Genomic DNA, 19,456 nt, shown 5'->3' with positions numbered 1-19,456 from the left:
ATATTTTCGCGTACATCGTTGTGTGTAGGGTCAGGAAGCAATAAAGTTAACCATTTCACCAATTCATCATCAGCATAGACAACGAAGCAAAAACAACAACTGTTCCAGGCCTTATTTTAGGCAATTTTAAATTACCAAAATCGAAAGTTACCAAAAATTTCTAAGATTTTTGGTAAATTTTAGTAATTTTCGGTAAATTTCATAATTTAAAATTCACTAAAATAGGCCCTATTGTTCAATATATTCGCTTCATCATGGTACCACGTTCGGTGTAAATGGTCTCCAAGGAACCTTTTACCTTTCATTTCAGAAATATCATCTTGTAAGATTATTACCTTCGCCTTCGGCTCTTATCGAATTTCACACAAGAATCAGTGTTGCTATCATTTATTCCATATGAGTGTAATGTACTATGATAGTTCTCTTTACAGTCGTCATTAGAAATGTTGCAGTGATTTATTGTCCATGACTCTCAATCGGATAAAACGGTAACGGATAAAATAATTGAAATAACCATATCCACTTGAATTATGCCAACTTATGTATTGACGATGAGTAATTAACTAATTTGCATTTATGTCAATCACAAATTTAATATCGTTGCATTTGATACTAATAAACCAAAGTGTTGATTTTGGATGAATATTTTGGCAATAGAGAACTGCACTTCATTAGTTGAATGGCTGCGAGTGTATATAGTCAAGTCATATTCATGACGTATGCGTATATATTTTTCGAGTGTCCACTACTTCATCCTGTATTCGAATATTTATTCCATTAAATATTTATTGTGGATTATGTAATACCTAATGTGGGCTAGTTTATTTATTGTAAACGATTAAAATTTCGCTATAGAACATAAATGGATGTCAAGCATAAATTATGTGTGTGGATGTGTGTAGCAGTGAAATGAATTAATATCGGCTCAGCACATTTTAGGGATATGATTTTATTTGCTTGTTATGTTACAGAAAACATGTAATTATGAAAATATTTTGTTTTGAATATTATAAACAAAATGTGCGGATTTAAATCTCGAGAGTAATTCGTAGTTTATTTGTTATCTATCGACATAAATAAACACTTGAGTATGCATTTAATTAACGCTTCATTTGTGAGGCAAATAAATACGTTGTGATTTTGTCAAAAACAAAGTCTCATTATCCCACATTGTTTTACGCAGAGCCAATTGTTATAATTGAGTCCCACAAGTAGCTGATGTTACAGCCATCATATAACTGTGTTCTGATATAACATTTGGAATCAATTACACCGACGTGCAAAATTACAGAATATGTACCGAACTTTGTCTGAATCACATCTAGCTAGAGTATGTAGCTACAGTTTTTCCTCCCAACGCCGTCATCAACTTCTATAACTGTAAAAAAAATCGAACTATAATCAGTCACAAGTTCCGATTACTCTATGCATCCTGGTGCGTCCCACACATAACCACGCTCTCTCGATTGGACTTGAAAATTTTCATTCAATGTTATTCAACGAAATTTATGTCCAGACAATTTCAACGATGTCTATCTGGTATAATGGAGTCCACCCGACACACAGATTTTACATACCGATTTATGTTTCCGATTGAAATGTTATTACGTTATGTCGAGTTGGGTATGTGAGTCTACATTATACTGTGATCAATGGTCATAAACACAACGATTTGCATTTATATTTCTTACTTGAAGAGTGTCAGTGATAAGGTACAGATACGGATCCATCGTTTAAAGAAAATGTTTGCCTGTCGTAGACATTAGAAACTTTTACTGCATTTGATATCATTGTATCTGACCTTTGATGAAAAAAGAAGGTGTCATTGTAGTGGTTCCTACTGTACCTCGACAAATAAATGAGAGATATGTTCCATATAGCACTTTCTTACACTCACGGGATTTTGAAAACACACACATTTTGAGTTGAGTTTTTGATTGCTCCATCTAAAAAGATATGCAAAATTCACAAAAAACCAGTAAACCACAAAACAGAAAATGTGTCGGTGTTCAAAATTCCGTATACGTGTACATTCAGCAAAGAAAGAAACCCTAATAAGAGTACAAAATATGTATTCGTTAGCAGAAGCCGTCAGCAGTTTGTATTTATAAGAAGGGAGTCACGAAACGTTGACACCGATTTTCATCATCAAAAATTTAGTGAACAACAAAAGTTAATTGTTTCAGCGACTAAAATTACAATTGTTTTTAAACCATATTGTGGTTTATCAGATTTTCAATTTAATATTTTTATGAGCTCAAAGTTTTGTGATACACAAGGGAGTAAATAAATCGGCTGTGAAGTTGAGAGTGCTACATAACATGAAAGTTTTGTATGAAAACTGTGGCATACGATGTTTCTCGTTGCGAACATGAATGATGAGATTTTATAGACATGACACAGACTTTATGACAGAATGCTGAGTAGCTATTATACGAAAAGTTTTACATTTTTAATACTTTTAAACATAAACATATAATGCGAAATAAAACATTTAGGTTTTAGACAGGCACCTAGACTTGCCAAAATGATAAATTATGGACGCATATATTTCGAAGTTACGATGGGGCACAAATCAAATATACTATTTTGCTCTTACATTCACATGAATTTATATTTCGGTCGTTTGTATGCCTTTTCCATTGTGAAATTTGTCTCAATGAACTGTTCAGTTCACGTATATAAATAACACAAAATACAATGACTGCGTCAGCTATAAGCAAACTTGATGTCAGTGGATAACAAAGGGTCGTATACACAATATATACATACTTGATTATGTAGTTGTCATTGTGATATAATGCACCACTAACATTATCATCGAAGGATACAAATTTAGCAAACTCCGAAGCACTAGAAAAAATAAAGGAAAAGTAGCCACTTACTCTTTCCACCAATTTAGTACGATCGATATCAGAAATAATTCGTTACAATAGGTGAAGTAGAGATCATTTGCAAATTTTACAATGACGTAATTGAAGTGATACACACATGGAATTTTGAAAACTGACACATTTTCTGTTTCTGTGTTTTACTTGAGTTTCTGATTTCTCCATATAAAAACACATGCAAAATTCACAAAAAACCAGTAAACCACGAAACAGAAAATGTGTCGGTTTTCAAAATTCCGCGAGTGTATACGAAGTTACCAAACAATTTACTTAACCACAGAAACGACAAAAATACGATGATGAGCTTTGGGTAGGGTGTTGATCCACAGGAAAATTTATGTCAAACCTAACGAAGTACAAGATTTAGTGTAAGAAGTTACTCAATACGTCAATCAAAAGAAACAACAGACTCCAATTTTGATGAATGTAACAATATTTTGGAAGTGATTAATCTGACCACAGAGGAACAATGTTCCTGGAACATATATCAAATAATACTTCTTTCAAGACATATCTTGTTTATATAACGTCAACGCTATGTGTGAAATATTGAAAATATCAATTCTAAAGTGTAGAGCTACCATCAATTCCATACACCACTTATACTTAAAGTGATAAGGGTCGTTTATCAAATGTCAAATTAATCTCTTAAAATAAATTAATAGTTTTTTCCTTGTCTTTTGTTTCAGACAATGATTTGGTAAAGTACATAGTGCATTATCGTCTGGAAAATATTTTACATCACATCGACGAGAAAACTTTATCCAAATTTTTTGAGACCAATGTAAGTAACTAAAAATATTATTTTTTACTTTTATTTTAAACAAATAACCATTAAACTAGTTTTACCAAACATTCATTCCGGCATATATGATGAATTTGTGTTGATTCGGCTCATTCTTATAACAATAATAATAATTTGAATGCGAGGGCGATGCCAAACAAACTGTGAATTTATATGGTGCTTGCATGAATTTCCGTCATTCAACTTTTCTCGTATTTCAGAGAGTGCAGTTGGTTACATCTGACAGGGTTTATACATAATAATAGTGAAAATTACTCGTAAAATGGTGATTTTTGATAGTACCGAAATGTTTATAAATGACATCCGGCCGTTACGGTAATTTTTTGATTATCTCTTTTGTCCATGGCTTTCGAATTGCGTTAGTCCATGGTTAGTTCGTACAGGCACTAAGAGGTTTGCCCACACCAAATACGAGTGATTTTTCGATAGCAATTTTTGTGTTCTACTTCTGTGCATTCTGTGCATGTTCAATCCCATCATACTCGTAATAAGAACAACTGTTACAGTTACAAGCATTTATATCTATTGAATGAATGACAATTTAAATAGTATTTAAGTAAGCCTGTTTGACCACCCTGTGATGTATACATGCCTGATGTATGCTCATTTATTTGTATTCATTCAGTAAAACGAGGCAAGCATGTAACTTAAATAAACAAAGTTCATCCAACCACTTCCGAATGGAACGTTCCAACATATTAAAATTAAAGTTTGGTAAAATTGTTTCGAGTTTACATAATTGAAAACCAAATAATTCCAAAAGAGAACCGCAAACACACATATCCGTTTCAGTTAATATATTTAAATCCACAACGCCTTCGAGCATACAATCCGCTAATGATGGTACACTCTTTTTTTTCCTTCTTCATCAATTCTCGTTAAATTTGCTGAAAATGGCAACATTTCTACGTCAATTCGAAAAGCTTTCAATAAAACGACAACTCATTTAATTAAAATTGTTAGTTTGTAAAAACTGCACAAGAAAGCGTGAATGTGTATATCGTTTCAAATGTAATTTATCTTTATATCATGCAAAGTAACGAATCAAGCATACACACAGATCCACCCATCCAGCATTCCAGTATGTAAGAAGAACTGTGAAGAAAATAATACAAACGGAAAAACATTTTTTATATTTTAATACCACACTTCCTTTTCAATTATTCTCTATTTCATTCTGGGTCATTAATTTTAGTATTTTTGTTCATTTTCAAGCAATAACTTTTCAGGATTTTACAAAGAAAAGTTGCGCCATAATAGAAGCTTTTATAATAATGCTCAATGCGCTCTTTCTCTCACCAATTTATGTAATACACCCCGAAATTGTAATAAACTTTGTCGAAATGAAATATTGATATAGTTAATAACAAACTGTAATAACGGGCTAATGAATTTTTTTTTTAACTTGTCTATTTACTCAATGTGTAATACGTTGTCGGAATTATAAATGGTATCGTAGACGAGAAAATAGTATTGCGAACCGAAATATTTTTGATGCGATGTGTATAAAAAATATGAATACCACGATGACGAATCACTTTACAGAAACTTTGATTAACGCTTTTGGCAAAATTAAAATAAAAAACGAATTCGTCGTCTAGACGGTATGCATTATGATATCAGTAATCTCTGCTTAATATTCAATTCACATCACGTGTCTCTGGTGGTTAATCATTTGCATCGGACATTAAACTGCCATCTTACTTACTAAATGGTTACACATTTTCACATATCTCTGTATATCTCCGACATGAATTGTTTCACTCTAAGGGAATTAGCAGATTTTCAGATATACAGATAAGAAATTAAGCTTAGCAAAGTTCTCCGTATCAAAACCGGTGCCAATAACTAACCACAACAATAGAACTGTATACCAAACTAAACAGATTACAAGCGTGCATCAGTAGGAAACTTTACTCAATGCATCACTGAAACATTTCTCGTTTATATTAATTATGACAGTATTAAGCTTTCGATATTTGAGTAGAACCTTATGGCAGAATATATATCCGAGTATTTATTTTCGTCGTCCTTCGTTACTGGTAAGAAGCAAATTCAATCCGTTTATTTCGCTTCTATATTTTCAAGTTTCATGCATACTGTTCTTTGTTTGGTTTACATAAGCAAAACAGTAAAATGCCGGAAATTAACGTTGAACGCAAGTATTTTGCTTCAAGTCTTTAATCGTCTTGTGGGTTAAGTTTTCTTCTTATTAATTACTAGACATCCGATCATAAGAAGACAATCGACTCAAATAATTTTCTGCATTTTTTTTCTTAACTTTTTTTTGCTCCCAAAGTTACGATGCGAAATTAATCGCATATCAAATATTCTTGCTGGAAATTTTACCTTTATTGCAGGTACCGAGGCAGGTATACTGATATTTATGATTTCATTGAAAACGACTTCCCTAGGGAGACTGCAAAAGTTTGTATGGCTTAAATGAATATTTTCGATTGTTTAAAGATTTCCAAATGTAACAGTTCAAATAGAAAGTCTGAATTTAGATTTGCTTCTATTTATTCAATATTAATTACAAAGTTCTAAGCCTTCACTGTATTTATACATAAAAAATGCTACAAATGCGACACAATTTACAGACATTTGGCTAGATAGCATTCATTTTTACTAAAATAAGTTTCAATCCAACATATTAGTGCTTTCATCATCACGATTACTATTTTGAGAAAAGCTATGCGGGGCATTCGTCAGCGTATTGATGATCTGCCGAACTCCCGGAACCTGAATACTGCGCTCCGACCATGAACTCGACGGTCTGTTATTTCCAACATTACTCTCCATAATTGTTGGCATTGTCGTCGATGTCGATGACTGCATTGTACCACCTTCAACGGACGACCGTGTCAATGAATTATTCCTTGATCGTGTTAACGATCGCAATCTATGTAATCTGGATTGAGAATTTTGTTGTTGATGCCTCTCTAAAATGGACGTAACCAATTTGTCCAAAACGGATAGATCGGTTCCGAGTTTAGAGTTGCGCAAAGAGTTCATGCCACCGCTGTTCGGAGTACCACTACCGTTGGCAGATAGGCCCAGTCGCTGGGTAATCTAAATAATTTGTTTATCGCTTTATTATTAATAAATATCAACGGATTTGTTTAAGTTTTGTTTATTCCCCTTTCCCTAAAAAAGATATCAAATTTAATTCTCAACAACACAGGATCACTTTTTTTCACTTTCTGTCTATGTGCTTTATTGATAGAAAATTGAAAATGATGAGGGTAAACGTAGATTTAACCTTCGGAAACAACTAAACAGCACGAGAAACTTTAGAAGATTTCTTTTTCTTCTCGTTTATATCAATATTTTACCTTACATCCACACACTGTGTGCGCCATCCATATATGTAGACATGCCACAACATAGGATAATATAATAAATATGCTGGTGAACATGTAAGATTTGAGCTCGTTTTCGTTTTCGTAGAAGCATAATAAGTTTATCGCGATGTGTTGATATGAAAGAGAAACGGTGGCGGGCGTTGCAAACGGTTATTTTTTTTTGCTTCATTTTGAAATGTTTCAAATTTTAGAGAAAGTCTTTTGAATTATTAATGGGAAATAGGGCTAGAAGGTAATAAAGATTAAATTACGAATCAATATGTGATGGGCGTTTTTTATTTCTTTCGCATGTAGAGTGGAATTTGGTACGCGTGTAACGCATTAAATATTTAAAAAAAAAGTTTTTTTTTACAAAACAAGTCTTCCGAATTCGGGAAAAGAGTGTGGCGGGATATTAATCACATTTATCATCCTAATTTTGTACTCAACCTTTGCCCACCGTTCTGGTTTAACAAATCGCTCATCAAGAAACAGTTTGTACAAATTATTGTAATTTGAAGAGAATTAAATCAGAAACAAAAGTAAGTTTGCTCATCATGCCAACTGATAACATTTATATTATACACTGTAACGCTGTGGCCTACTGCACATGAGTGTTCTGAGCCTTCAAGCATGTTTCTGTAGAAGGTGCGAAAGTAGTTTTTGGTGATTGTATAATGCATCATTTCACCTGGAAGAAGTTTTACAAAATGGCTCGATTCGAGTGTGAAATCTTTGTATTTTAATAATTGGGTTCATAGGAACGCTGCTCCGGTTATCTTTTTTCTTTAAGGTTTGCTACAGTGGTACGTGTTGTAATTCTCGAGTTGTAATAAGAAATAACTCGCGAGAATTTCTACCTCTCGAGAAATGGTAACAGTCGAGAAGTTGTAACGCTAGTCTAGCGTCGCTAGAGACGTTGAACTCTCGGGGGAATCATTGTTATATTGTTGTATAGAAAGTAAGTAATGTTAATACATTTTGAAAAAAAAAACATTTGAATAAGGTAGCAATGAACGAATATTCAGTTCGAAAAAAATTTCAAAAGTTTCTCATCAGTTTTTTACCACGATGACCTTAAATTGTTTATTATTCCCAACGAAATGAAACAACTAAACATACAAATCTTAATTCCACAATTGATCTTGAAGGCCTGGTATAAAACCATGCGATAAATAAAAATTTCCAGTTAATTTAAACGTATTAACGTTTTGGAAAAGTCTTGGAAAAGTTGAAATGTTCTGTCGCATCGCTGGTTTTTTTGGTTGGATTTTGACTATCATTACAATTTTTTTTTAAACTTAATAGAAGCAGTTGCGTCCCAAACCGAAAGCATAATAAATTTCCGACAACAATACATGGCTTAGAACCCTTCGCAAAACTTTTTCCGGCACCAAAATGGTCTCTTTTTTTTAACTTCAACGGAATTTATAGTTGAATGCATTAATTTCATACAAAACATTACTAGAGCGTTTATTCAACGCGATGAAGTTCTGCAAATTATTGTACCTATGTATTGTGCAGCGATGCAACGAGAGAGAAAAAAATGATATCCTTGGTGGAATTGTGTCTTGTTTCAGATTCGAATGCATCAGGCGTTTTCTGAACTCTTACGGAATATCTAATTAGCAAACAGAAAAGTCCAATGACGATGGGAAGAACGGTGTGCCATTCGCGTTGGAAAAAATATATTAGAAATTGCAACTTTGCATTTGAATGAAAATTGTGTTACCGAAGATTGTGAATTTAAATAAAGTTAGACATGAAATTGGTTGAACAAAGCCATTGAAAAATAATCAGTGAACGAAACCTTTGCATGACTCACCTCTTCAGCAGCATTGTTTGAATAGCTCATTCGTTTCACTTTGCGGAACGTTTCATCATCGACAGCTTCTTTGAGTGCCATTTCAAGAGCTGATTCGAGATTTTTATTTTTTGGATCGTTCAAGTTGGGGAATCTGTTTGAATAAAGAGCTTGTAAAGATAATTGATGGAAATCTTTATTTTGAATAGAACTTACGGTGACGTCTTCATTCCAGCATTTTTGCGACGTATTGTCGATTGATTAGCTTTTCGTACAGTGCGGATATCCGTCTCCCAGAATCTGTAACAAAAAATTAGAATTATAAATAAGAAGAAAGGAAGTGCCTGAAGCGGGTGTACAATTTCTAGGCATTTCTAAATTTTTGCTGCCGGAGCTACGATTTCTCCAAGTAGCTTCTTCTTTACCGATACAAATTTGTATGAAATAACATTTTTTAACATTGCAAATTGTTATGGTTTAAGAGATGAGTGCTTGCTTACCTATGAATAAGTACATTTCTGTAGTGAAAAGATTTGATCTCCAGAAAAGAACCACGGTGGGGTTGAACGAACTTTAAATAAACATGTCGACTTCCATCTCGGTTCTTTTCATAGCTGAGTTAGGGGAGGCGTGTACTTTCTAACGCCACATGTTGCGGGCGCAACAGCTGAGCCGTTTCTGAGAACTAGGAATATCGTCGCCTGGCTCCGCGGAAGTTGCTGGACCAGTGTTTGAAACTGGAATCGGTAGAGGGACAAATTCTAAGAACAACCATGTAAAAATTATTGCTCTCGGTCATTTGGTCGCAGAGCAATAGAAGCTGAAAGTAGAAAATTCCACCTCTTCAAGGGGTGATGCCTCCTCGACGAAGTTCTCGATCCAGCACTTTAATAGCGTTTCTAGACAAACTTAATGTGCTCTTTCGAATGGCAATAAAATTTTTTTGAAAGTGGTCTCTTTTGGTACATTTTCAGAAAAGTCACTTTTTTGCAACCCTCGGTGAACTTTGGCTACTCCCATACCTTGCCGGTTGACAAATTTAAACACGACATACTTTATTAAAGTTAGTTTGAAGTCTAAGCTTTCCAATGATACCAAATATGCCATGTATGATTCTCAGCAAGAACTGTTTATGATAAAGATTTTGCATCGAGGTCGGGCTACTAGCTTTAGGGTAATTGAAAAAGAAATTTCTATTTTTATGTTTATTATGGCAAAATAAGCAGATAATAAACAATGGATAACTCACGTTAGTCGATGAGACATAACTCAAAGACATTAATTTGTAATATTTGTAAATTTCGTTTTCAATGACCCTAAATCTGCTAGTAGCCCGACCTCGATGCAAAATCTTTATCATAAACAGTTCTTGCTGAGAATCATACATGGCATATTTGGTATCATTGGAAAGCTTAGACTTCAGGCTTACAAGGTATGTCGTGTTGAAATATTCCAACCGGCAAGGTATGGGAATAGCCAAAGCAAAAAAGTGACTTTTCTGAAAATGTACCAAAAGAGACCACTTTCAAAAAAAATTTATTGCCATTCGAAAGATCACATTAAGTTTGTCTAGAAACGCTATTAAAGTGCTGGATCGAGAACTTCGTCGAGGAGGCATCACCCCTTGAATAGGTGGAATTTTCGACTTTCACCTTCTATTGCTCTGCGACCAAATGACCGAGAGCAATAATTTTAACATGGTTGTTCTTAGAATTTGCCCCTCTACCGATTCCAGTTTCAAACACTAGTCCAGCAACTTCCGCGGAGCCAGGCGACGATATTCCTAGTTCTCAGAAACGGCTCAGCTGTTGCGTCCGCAACATGTGCCGTTGGATAGTACACGCCTCCCCTAACTCAGCTATGAAAAGAACCGAGATGGAAGTCGACATGTTTATTTAAAGTTCGTTCAGCCCCACCGTGGAACAGTCAAAAAATGTTTTGTTTCCAGCCGTTGTGCGAATAACATCTACATGATTGAGGTTTTTATGTTAGGCTCTTAGAATTTAGAGTTAGGTCTAAATTTTAAATTTTCGGATTGTAGTCTGAGAGATACTCTGCTACATCGACAAAAAGGTCCTAGTGCTGTGTTTCAGTGCAATGAAGCTTTCAAGCTTCCGGCATATATATTTTGTGTTGCAATTGTATACGTACGCACTTCGTTGATTTATCTCGTTAATGCATTGAGTTTTTAATAAAATTTTAATATAAATGGAATTTTCATTTTTACTGATGTTGTGTATATTCGCCGCAATCGGATGTAATTTACAAATAAAAAATGAAATGCAGAGCACAACAAGTCAATAACATGGGAATAAATTGTACTCATTACTGCCGAAGTGCTACTTGTATTACATATTTTATTTACCTCAATTTATTTATCCAAATATCAACATCGCATCAAAGTATACATAAAATGGTAAAAATGCCACACATGACAAAACTATGTGATAACATAAATCATAACAAGCCAATATATACCTCATACGGTTCGTGTATACATTATGTTGTCGAAAAAGCAAATTTATGTTTTATTTTGACATTCGACAAAAGTTTTTTATGTGATTTTTTTCTTCGTCGTTTTAAAAACAAATCAGCATCCATAAAATGGCACTTTACATCAAAAAAGTTCTTGACATCAATGATAATGATATTTAGTTTTATCGAAAGATGAAGAACAGAAATGAAATATTTTTCTTTTTGATACTTCGGTGTTTTTACTTTACTTCTTTTTATCAAAAAGTTAAAGGTGGCAATGATACTCGTGCTGCAGATTGAATTATATTACTTCGGAGCATTATTCATACCGCCCAAGAAACATTTTTTTTCTTCTCCTCTCCGAAAACATTTTTCAAGAAATCGTTGTTGTACGCACTTCACTTCATAACTAATTTTAATATCCCCAATAGACGAGAGCGAAGAAGAAAGTTTTAAATAAATTACGAAGCCTAATATACCGAGACGAGAAAAATTTAAATGAAAAAGAAAAGAAACTTAATGGTTCAATACCTCTAGGAATATAATTTTGTAACAAAAAGTTAATAAAACGAAATAATAGAAAAAGAAAATTAGATCAGAACAAGAAGATGAATTTTTGTTTGTTTATTTTTATTGAAAAGGTTTTTCGCAGACATCGTTCAAGTTAAATCTTAACGGTAACATATTTCCATTCAAAGAGATTTTCGGTGAAAAGCACTTTCTATACCAAAAACCAATTTATATTTCACAACGTCATATTCATATTGCTGCAAATTGTATATCTTGGATATTATTTCGGTTGTTCTGATGTCGCCTTTGAGAGGTTTTTTTTTTCATATGTTTTGATGTGTTGGCTATAATAATGCCTGTCTCGTCACATAATTGAATATGTATTATATGAACAGAGACAACTTTTAAGTTGAAATAACACTTTCACTTGGTGGCTTTAGTAAAAATCAGTTGATTTTAGATTGTATAGGTAAAAGTTTTGTTTGTAAAAAGACTTAAGCAACGAATTCAATAATGGATGGTGTGTTACGGTGGTGCATATGGGGTTGTACATAAGTGACTGTACATAATTTTATTGAATTTAAGACTCTTGCCCCCACGCAAAAAGAGTGTAAATTGACTCAGATGTGTTAGAACCGTCACGTAATCTCCAATACCATTTGTGAACAACTTTTATGATGTTAGACTGATGTGAACGTAAATTTGGCGATTTTACTAGAGGTTATGAACAATTTGTCTTTCATTCATCATTGCGGCGTGAATAACGTTATTTTCTCCTATCAAATACGGTGATAAAATGGCATTTCCTTGTTCTGATGAGAGTTCAGGTGAGAAATTTGTTATTTTCTCACATCTTGTTTCTTCCACGGGGTGAACAAGAGTTTTTTCTCTTTGTCACTATGTTTTGGTTTTTGAAAATGTTGAAACAAATTTAAGTTTCGTGGATAAAAACGGTTATTCACGCCACGCTACTCTCGGATGAAAAATTGTGAGTCGACCTCGGGGGAAATAGGAGATTTTAACTCGAGCAAATTGCAGTCCTCGCTTTGCTCTGGCCGCAAACTTTCGCAATTGTTGGAATTTCTTTTTTTCTCCCCTTGGTAAACAAATAACCATAACTTCATTTGAAGACAGTTATCAAGGAGGACAAAAATGATAAATCAATGAAGCTAAAAGCATTCAACGGATGAACGGAAACAGATCGCACAATTAAAAGTGGTATCTTTTATGCCCGTACCAACACATATTTTCGATTAATCTATGACCAAAACTAGAATTTTCAATTTTCAGTATTTTCATAAAAATTGAGTTCTCAGCACGGGAGAAATTAATTTACATTGAAATTCGCAACTGTGATACAGTGAAGCGTAAAATAAAACAAACTTTTCTCATAGCATATTCTACTTAACTTTTCAAAATAATGTGCGGGTGTGTCGAATACAAATAAATAACAAACAACATCATAGCAGTGTACCTAATACAAAAAATAAAGTTTCTGACCCAAATGATTCACTTTGGTGCACAAAGTACAAAGCTTTTTCTTCATAAAACATTTTAAAAGTTGTTTGCTGCTGGATTCATTACAGTTTTGTTATCTTGGGTAATACGGTGATGTCCGTTTGTAATGCTAATTTGAATGGTTTTGGAATGAAGAGCTAGATTATTAGAGATATATACCATGTACCTGTAGTTCAACAGTATATAATCTGAAACGGGTAGTCTAGTCACTAATCATGTGTTGACAATGACGACAAAAATAATATATTAGCTGTAGCTAATGTATAGTAAAACGAAAGAAGTAATAGATTTTGTATGTAGTGACTTATTTAATCTGATACGCTTAGTGTATTCTTAAGTTTCTAATGAATTGATTTTATCAACTCTATACTTTCTTGTCTACGTATATTATGTTTATATTCTCAAACTGACACTCATTTTAAATTTCGTAGCTATTTACATTATTTAAAGAATCCTTTAAAAAAGAGCGAAAAAAATGTGAAGTATACTTTACTGAGTGAAGTGTGCTTTGAAGGTAACACAACTACATTTCTTTTGAGAATGTGTTTTTTCCAACTGTACAAAAACTAAGAGCCTGTTAAATAATAAATCAAGTTTCAATGTTCTTTTGTCGTGTTTTTACTTGGCGGAGCATTCGAAAGTTAGATTCGCCTGTTCGTTGTTACAGGGTCGGTCGATATTTCAATTGATTTTTCAATGGTTTACTCAAAACAATATCCGGTTTCAGATACAATCCTAATTATATGTTTTGAATCTATAAAATTCGATGCTTCAAAACTTTGGTATTGAGACAAAACATACAATTCCATCATCGATTATAGTAATTTATTTCTGTAACAATTTTTTCCACTATATTTTTGTCAAATCAAAGAAAAACGAAGAAAATGTCTGAGCTCGAATGATGATAATGTAAAAATGATTGTAGACTACATTTATCCGACTCTACACAGCTTGTGTTTTTAATGCAACATTTCAACATCAAACTCAATCGTGGAACTACATTTAGCTTCAATTTAATGGTAAAAAAAATTGGACTGCGTTTGTGTTCTATCCAATTACATTGAGAATGAATTGTCAGGAGAGAAGAATTATTAATGTCGGTCTGTTTTTCCATTAAATTTTTTTATTAAAAGTAAAAATCTTGAGGCCATCAGGGATAAACGCTGTAGTAATGGATGTGGTAGTATCAAATGTTTTATACATTTATGGTCATGTTCTAGCACAAAGTTGATCGCTTTACAATGATATGAATGGATTCGTTAGTGACATATTTAGATTTATCTTCCTATACTTTCTTATTCATAAAGAAATGTAAAAAAAGTTATGGGACACAACTCGCAACAAAACAACAGTATAAACCATTTTTGATGAATAAATTCAAATTAAATCAAAAGTTTTGTTCAAATTATTCAAACATTTCCTTAGCTTGTTCAGGCTTAATTAAATGTTTGATGAATGTGTCCACAATTGACGCAAAAGTCCTCACCAAGGCTAAAAAAATCAATAAACGGAATGTAAGCTTAAGTGTGTCAGTACCGCCGTTTATATTTTTCTAACAGATTTTTTCAGCTTCTTTGCGTGGGAAAATCTTTAATTTCTACACGAAATTTTTAAAGGCCATTAAAGCTTTAGCATAACATGAAACGATTGAGTGATTCTTTAAAAAGAAGCTCAGCCTCCCGAATACGCTTCATTTACCATTAAGAAAAGTAAAATAAATCAATAACGAGAAAACCGGGAGACGATAAAATACACCGTACATACCAGTATCCATGCAGTACGAAAAAGTATAAATATAAATCCTTATTACAAATATAAACTACAATCATAGTAATATAATCCAATACCTTCGTAAATCCGGACTCGATGTGTATGGTGCTGCTACTTCCTTGATTTTCAGGACGATTATTGCCGTAGTAAAGATGCATATCACGTTCACCACTGTTAGCATCACAGAGACTATACCGTTTATGAAGAACTCCGTTGGCATGTAATTCGTATAAAGCGGTGCATATGATGAATTTCCGGTGTATGGTTCACCCTTTATATGGGGTAGTTTAACACCGTCATATAGTAGCCAAGTACATGATAGTGACCAAAATAGACCCTGGTCGGGTTGAAAACATAGAACGAAAAAAGAAAGAACAGAAATTCAATATAATAACCAAAACTTTATTACACGAATTAGGGAGGATATTTATGAGAGACATTTGCATAAAATTCGCATAACGTTAGTTTTGGTTTTCTCCAAAATGGACCGACATGCACCACACACAGGCGTGTATATATAGATACGTTTCAAAGAAGTTTCTTTTTCTTTTCATCCGCAAAACGATTTATGTTTGTGGCATAATGCGAGCATATAAAAACCATGCAAAGCAGAACATTTCGAGAAATAAGTTAAGTTACCTAATTTTGAAACATCTTCATTTTCCTCTATGACTCTTTCATACATACCCGCGTACATAGAATCTCAGATTGAACGGAACTCATAAATTTTCATCCGCCTGAGGGGTAATTTTGAAAATGGGTGTTATAGTGGGATGAATAGCATGTAAGTTTACATGTAAGTAACGGCTGAGCCAACAAAAAAGAATGAGTTTATATATAACAAATTTAGCAAAATTGGTTGTAAAATTTACGTTCCCGTTTCATTTGTCCCGTTGGTTGCATAAATTATGTATCAAACAAAAATGTTGGCGATTTTCCGACTTTAAGATTTAAGGCATTTTTCATTGGAAATTCATTGTGGCATGTGAATGCAATAAATGTTGCTATTTCTAACAATCGATACAATCCTAAATTACGTCAGGACACCCACAGCTGTTCTTGAGGCTATACAAAGATATGCTACACAGAGTGAAATAAAGTTTAATTTTTCAGCGAATGTTGTCTGATTATATCAAAATTCCATTTTTTTTAACGCTTTGAACTGGATCTAATTCAACGGTACTTTGTAGTCGGCTACGATCTTCCTTTTCAATTCGTTGAATACCATTTCTATATTTCCAACCATGGAATTCCTCGCCGACAAAACAAAAACTTTTTTCAAACATTTCAATTGTGTTCCCACCTCTGTATATTTATGATGAAGTTTATTTCACGTAGGTGCTTAATCTGTTGAAAGATATGGAAAATCAAACAACTAGAAAATAACTTTATTTTTTGTTTTGCTTTGATTTTTTTGTCGAACATGACTCGGTGGCATTTCCAAGTTAAACCTGTTGTAGTCATTTGTTTTATAACATAGAAAGCCTTAGCGAAATGAATAATTCAAAAAATAAGTTATTTGCATTTTAGAGGACGGCAAGAAAAGAATCCCGCGTTATTGTTCCGTAAAACTTTAAGTGAGTTATGAGAAAGTTTTTATTTTTTCATTACATTAGCGTTGAATAACTTTTACCATAGTCTCTTCTCTATAGGTAGATACAGATTCGCCGCGACTCGAGAGAGCAAAGAGAAAATTATTCGCATTAATGGTTTTATTACGAGTACACAGCTGAAAATGTCGTCAAGCTGATTTTATTTCTGTTTTTCAATTGGATTGAATTATAACGTTGTTTTATAAAAACATTTTTTTATCATAAAATATTAATTTTAAAGGAGCAACTACGCAAATAAGAAAATGCTGAAGATGAAATTTTCTTTTTCTGTTTTAATCAAAATAAAATTTGCTCTTTTCGAGCGGTCATAATGGAAATGATGAACCCAATTAATATTTTACGAAATGTAGCGGAATTTCACCAGTGTACTGAATAGTTTTCGAGTCATTCTAATGAATTATGCGATGAGGAAGACATGTCATATATAAGATTACATTCTCTTATGGTCGTTTTTAGACCAAAGATTCACTAAGACAGACATTTTTGTTGAATTAGTTTTGTAAGTAGATCAAAGAAGATTCTAGTAATTATATTTACAGCAATGACAGTCGAGGACACTTACGTACACTTAAGAAAATAACAGTCACATGAGGCAGTTACATTTTTATTAGAAATTTGTCTGGCAACAGATCAGTAATTTCAAGAATTCAATGTAAAACTTGAAATATTTAGATTTATATATCAGTCGCTCGTAAAAAGCTATATAGTTTCAACCTTGAGCCAAATTATCATATAATCTAAGATACAAGAAAAGTTGTGTTGTAGACGCAAGAGTATATCTCAATCAACTTACATCGTAGAGAAGCCTAATTGATGTGAAAATGAAGAATGACATAACGCACGAAGGCTGTCGGTCACTAATTAGTTTTATATGCCTATTAAGTGGTTTTTCGCATTTATTTTCGCAAGCACGAAAAGTATGTAATTGGTTGGAAACTTCTTGTTTCGACTACTTGAGTTGTATCCAGAGTCGAAGGCAAGTAAAAACATGAAATACAAATCAAATAATTAGTATAAATGAATCGATAATTTTCGTTGTGTTCCTTTTACACTGTACATTAACAACCCAATGCTACGCTTTCAACAACATCATAAAGCCTATCATATACGATGGAAAGAGATCCCATTCAAACCAAATAACCAAACCATTATTGTACGTACAGTCTATATCTGCTTTTTCTGCTTTTCAAAACATTTTCAACTACTATCATTGCAATCAGCTAAATGAAAATTAGGGCAATTTGTATAAATAAAGAGTTGACGAAATGACTATGCGTTGTGCTGTAATAATTACACAGAGACACATTTATACAACAAAAATGTCGACGAGTCCATAAATATGAATTTTAATTACAAAAAGATATCACCATATGCTTTTGCCATGTGTGCTAGTGAAATTTTTCAATTGAAAGCAAAATTCACAAATTCACTATAATTCCAACCATCATTTTCCATCATAAATTGTGTAACTTTGGCGACTATCCAGCGCGCGTTTTGTTTGTTTTGATATAAAATACAAAGCTTTGGAAATATATGGGCGCTCTATCAACTTTATATTGTCTGTTCAAATATTGTTTTCAACGTACCGAATTCCGGTTACTAAATCTGAGTGTATATAGTGCATGGAAATGTCACACCTTCCTTGTAATTAAATATTCTGAAAATGGTTGTAGTAAAATTGCTATAGGCAATTTACGCACATTAAAAAGGGATTTTCGTAAAATGAAGTCGAATAGTTGTGAATAGTAGAGGTATGTTGTTGGGGCGCTTTTACTGAATCTGCGATACGTATGTGGAACCTTGATGTCGTTATCTATTATCTCGTTTAAAGTTGTAATTAAAATTATCATTAAAGCGTTAAATAAATGGAGGTAAAATTTGGCAAAGTCTAGAGAGATTGAAATGAATATTTAAGCGACAAGATCTAACTGCTAAAATAGGTAAATTCAATTAATTAGTTGGCATAATATCTTTGATACGAACAGTGTGGCAAAATTTGTGTTCCCTGCTGAACTGACCTTCGAAATCGATTTTCCTAACGAAATATTCGTCGACGAATTTCAGTTGCAATTTGTAGGGGTATTTTATTTATTACAGACACATCGACAGAAATCCATATAATAAATTGTGACAATAACTCGAGATACATTTCTGACCATTGTAAGCGGACATAGAAATAATTTCGTGAGTTACGTTACCGTGGATTCTCCCTTGCCTAAAGCAGTGGATTGTATCTAATATTTAATATCCTAGATTTCGATCAGCAAAACGTAGGAATTCTTTTTGGTAACCTTGGTCTAGGTGCGGATTATGGTAAAATTGAGTGAATTGGGATATTCTCAAAATAATCCTCAGATAATTTTGTCTGGTTGTGGGGATTTTCTTCAACTTTCGAAGGTTTTTATATGTTTTAAGGACTTCCAGAGAATTTGAGTATTTTTCCAGTGATTTTCCATTTTAACAATGGATTCTCTAAGTAATTCCACTTATCCAACCCATGACCTAAGAAATATATAATCACAGTTTGCTATTATAATGATGTCTGCCTGGTAATTAATAATTTTATCATAGAAATAAAGTACTAGGCCCCACCTCTTGGGTGGGTCAGGTCCCTTGACTGGCTTTTTTTTCTATAATTCCAGCCTTAGTTTTCTAACCATTTTTAAATGAGGTGGTGTTTTTGAGATCACAAATTTAAAGTCACATGAAAAGGTGATGTCTCTTTT

At 33.2% G+C, this 19,456-nt stretch overlaps 2 protein-coding genes across 2 annotated transcripts in view; one reads left to right on the top strand and one right to left on the bottom strand.

Annotated features, from left to right (window-relative positions):
* The window catches only part of LOC119075648, a 162,951-nt gene that overhangs the window by 53,816 nt on the left and 89,679 nt on the right, over window positions 1-19,456 (top strand). The window contains exon 5 of the mRNA XM_037182135.1: window positions 3,581-3,675. Within this exon, the coding sequence (XP_037038030.1) occupies window positions 3,581-3,675 (95 nt within the window). The remainder of the gene's footprint in view (window positions 1-3,580; window positions 3,676-19,456) is intronic.
* The window catches only part of LOC119075657, a 35,825-nt gene continuing 22,573 nt past the window's right edge, over window positions 6,205-19,456 (bottom strand). The window contains exons 9-12 of the mRNA XM_037182166.1: window positions 15,195-15,454; window positions 9,061-9,144; window positions 8,866-8,998; window positions 6,205-6,768 (exon numbers count right to left, since the gene is read on the bottom strand). Coding sequence (XP_037038061.1) covers window positions 6,337-6,768; window positions 8,866-8,998; window positions 9,061-9,144; window positions 15,195-15,454 — 909 coding nt within the window. The 3' untranslated portion in view covers window positions 6,205-6,336. The remainder of the gene's footprint in view (window positions 6,769-8,865; window positions 8,999-9,060; window positions 9,145-15,194; window positions 15,455-19,456) is intronic.

This window comes from Bradysia coprophila, unplaced genomic scaffold (genome assembly GCF_014529535.1).
Source record: "Bradysia coprophila strain Holo2 unplaced genomic scaffold, BU_Bcop_v1 contig_232, whole genome shotgun sequence".
Taxonomy (NCBI): Eukaryota; Metazoa; Arthropoda; class Insecta; order Diptera; family Sciaridae; genus Bradysia; species Bradysia coprophila.
The sequence above is the reverse complement of the archived record's forward strand: the minus strand, read 5'-3'. Positions and strand labels throughout refer to the sequence as shown.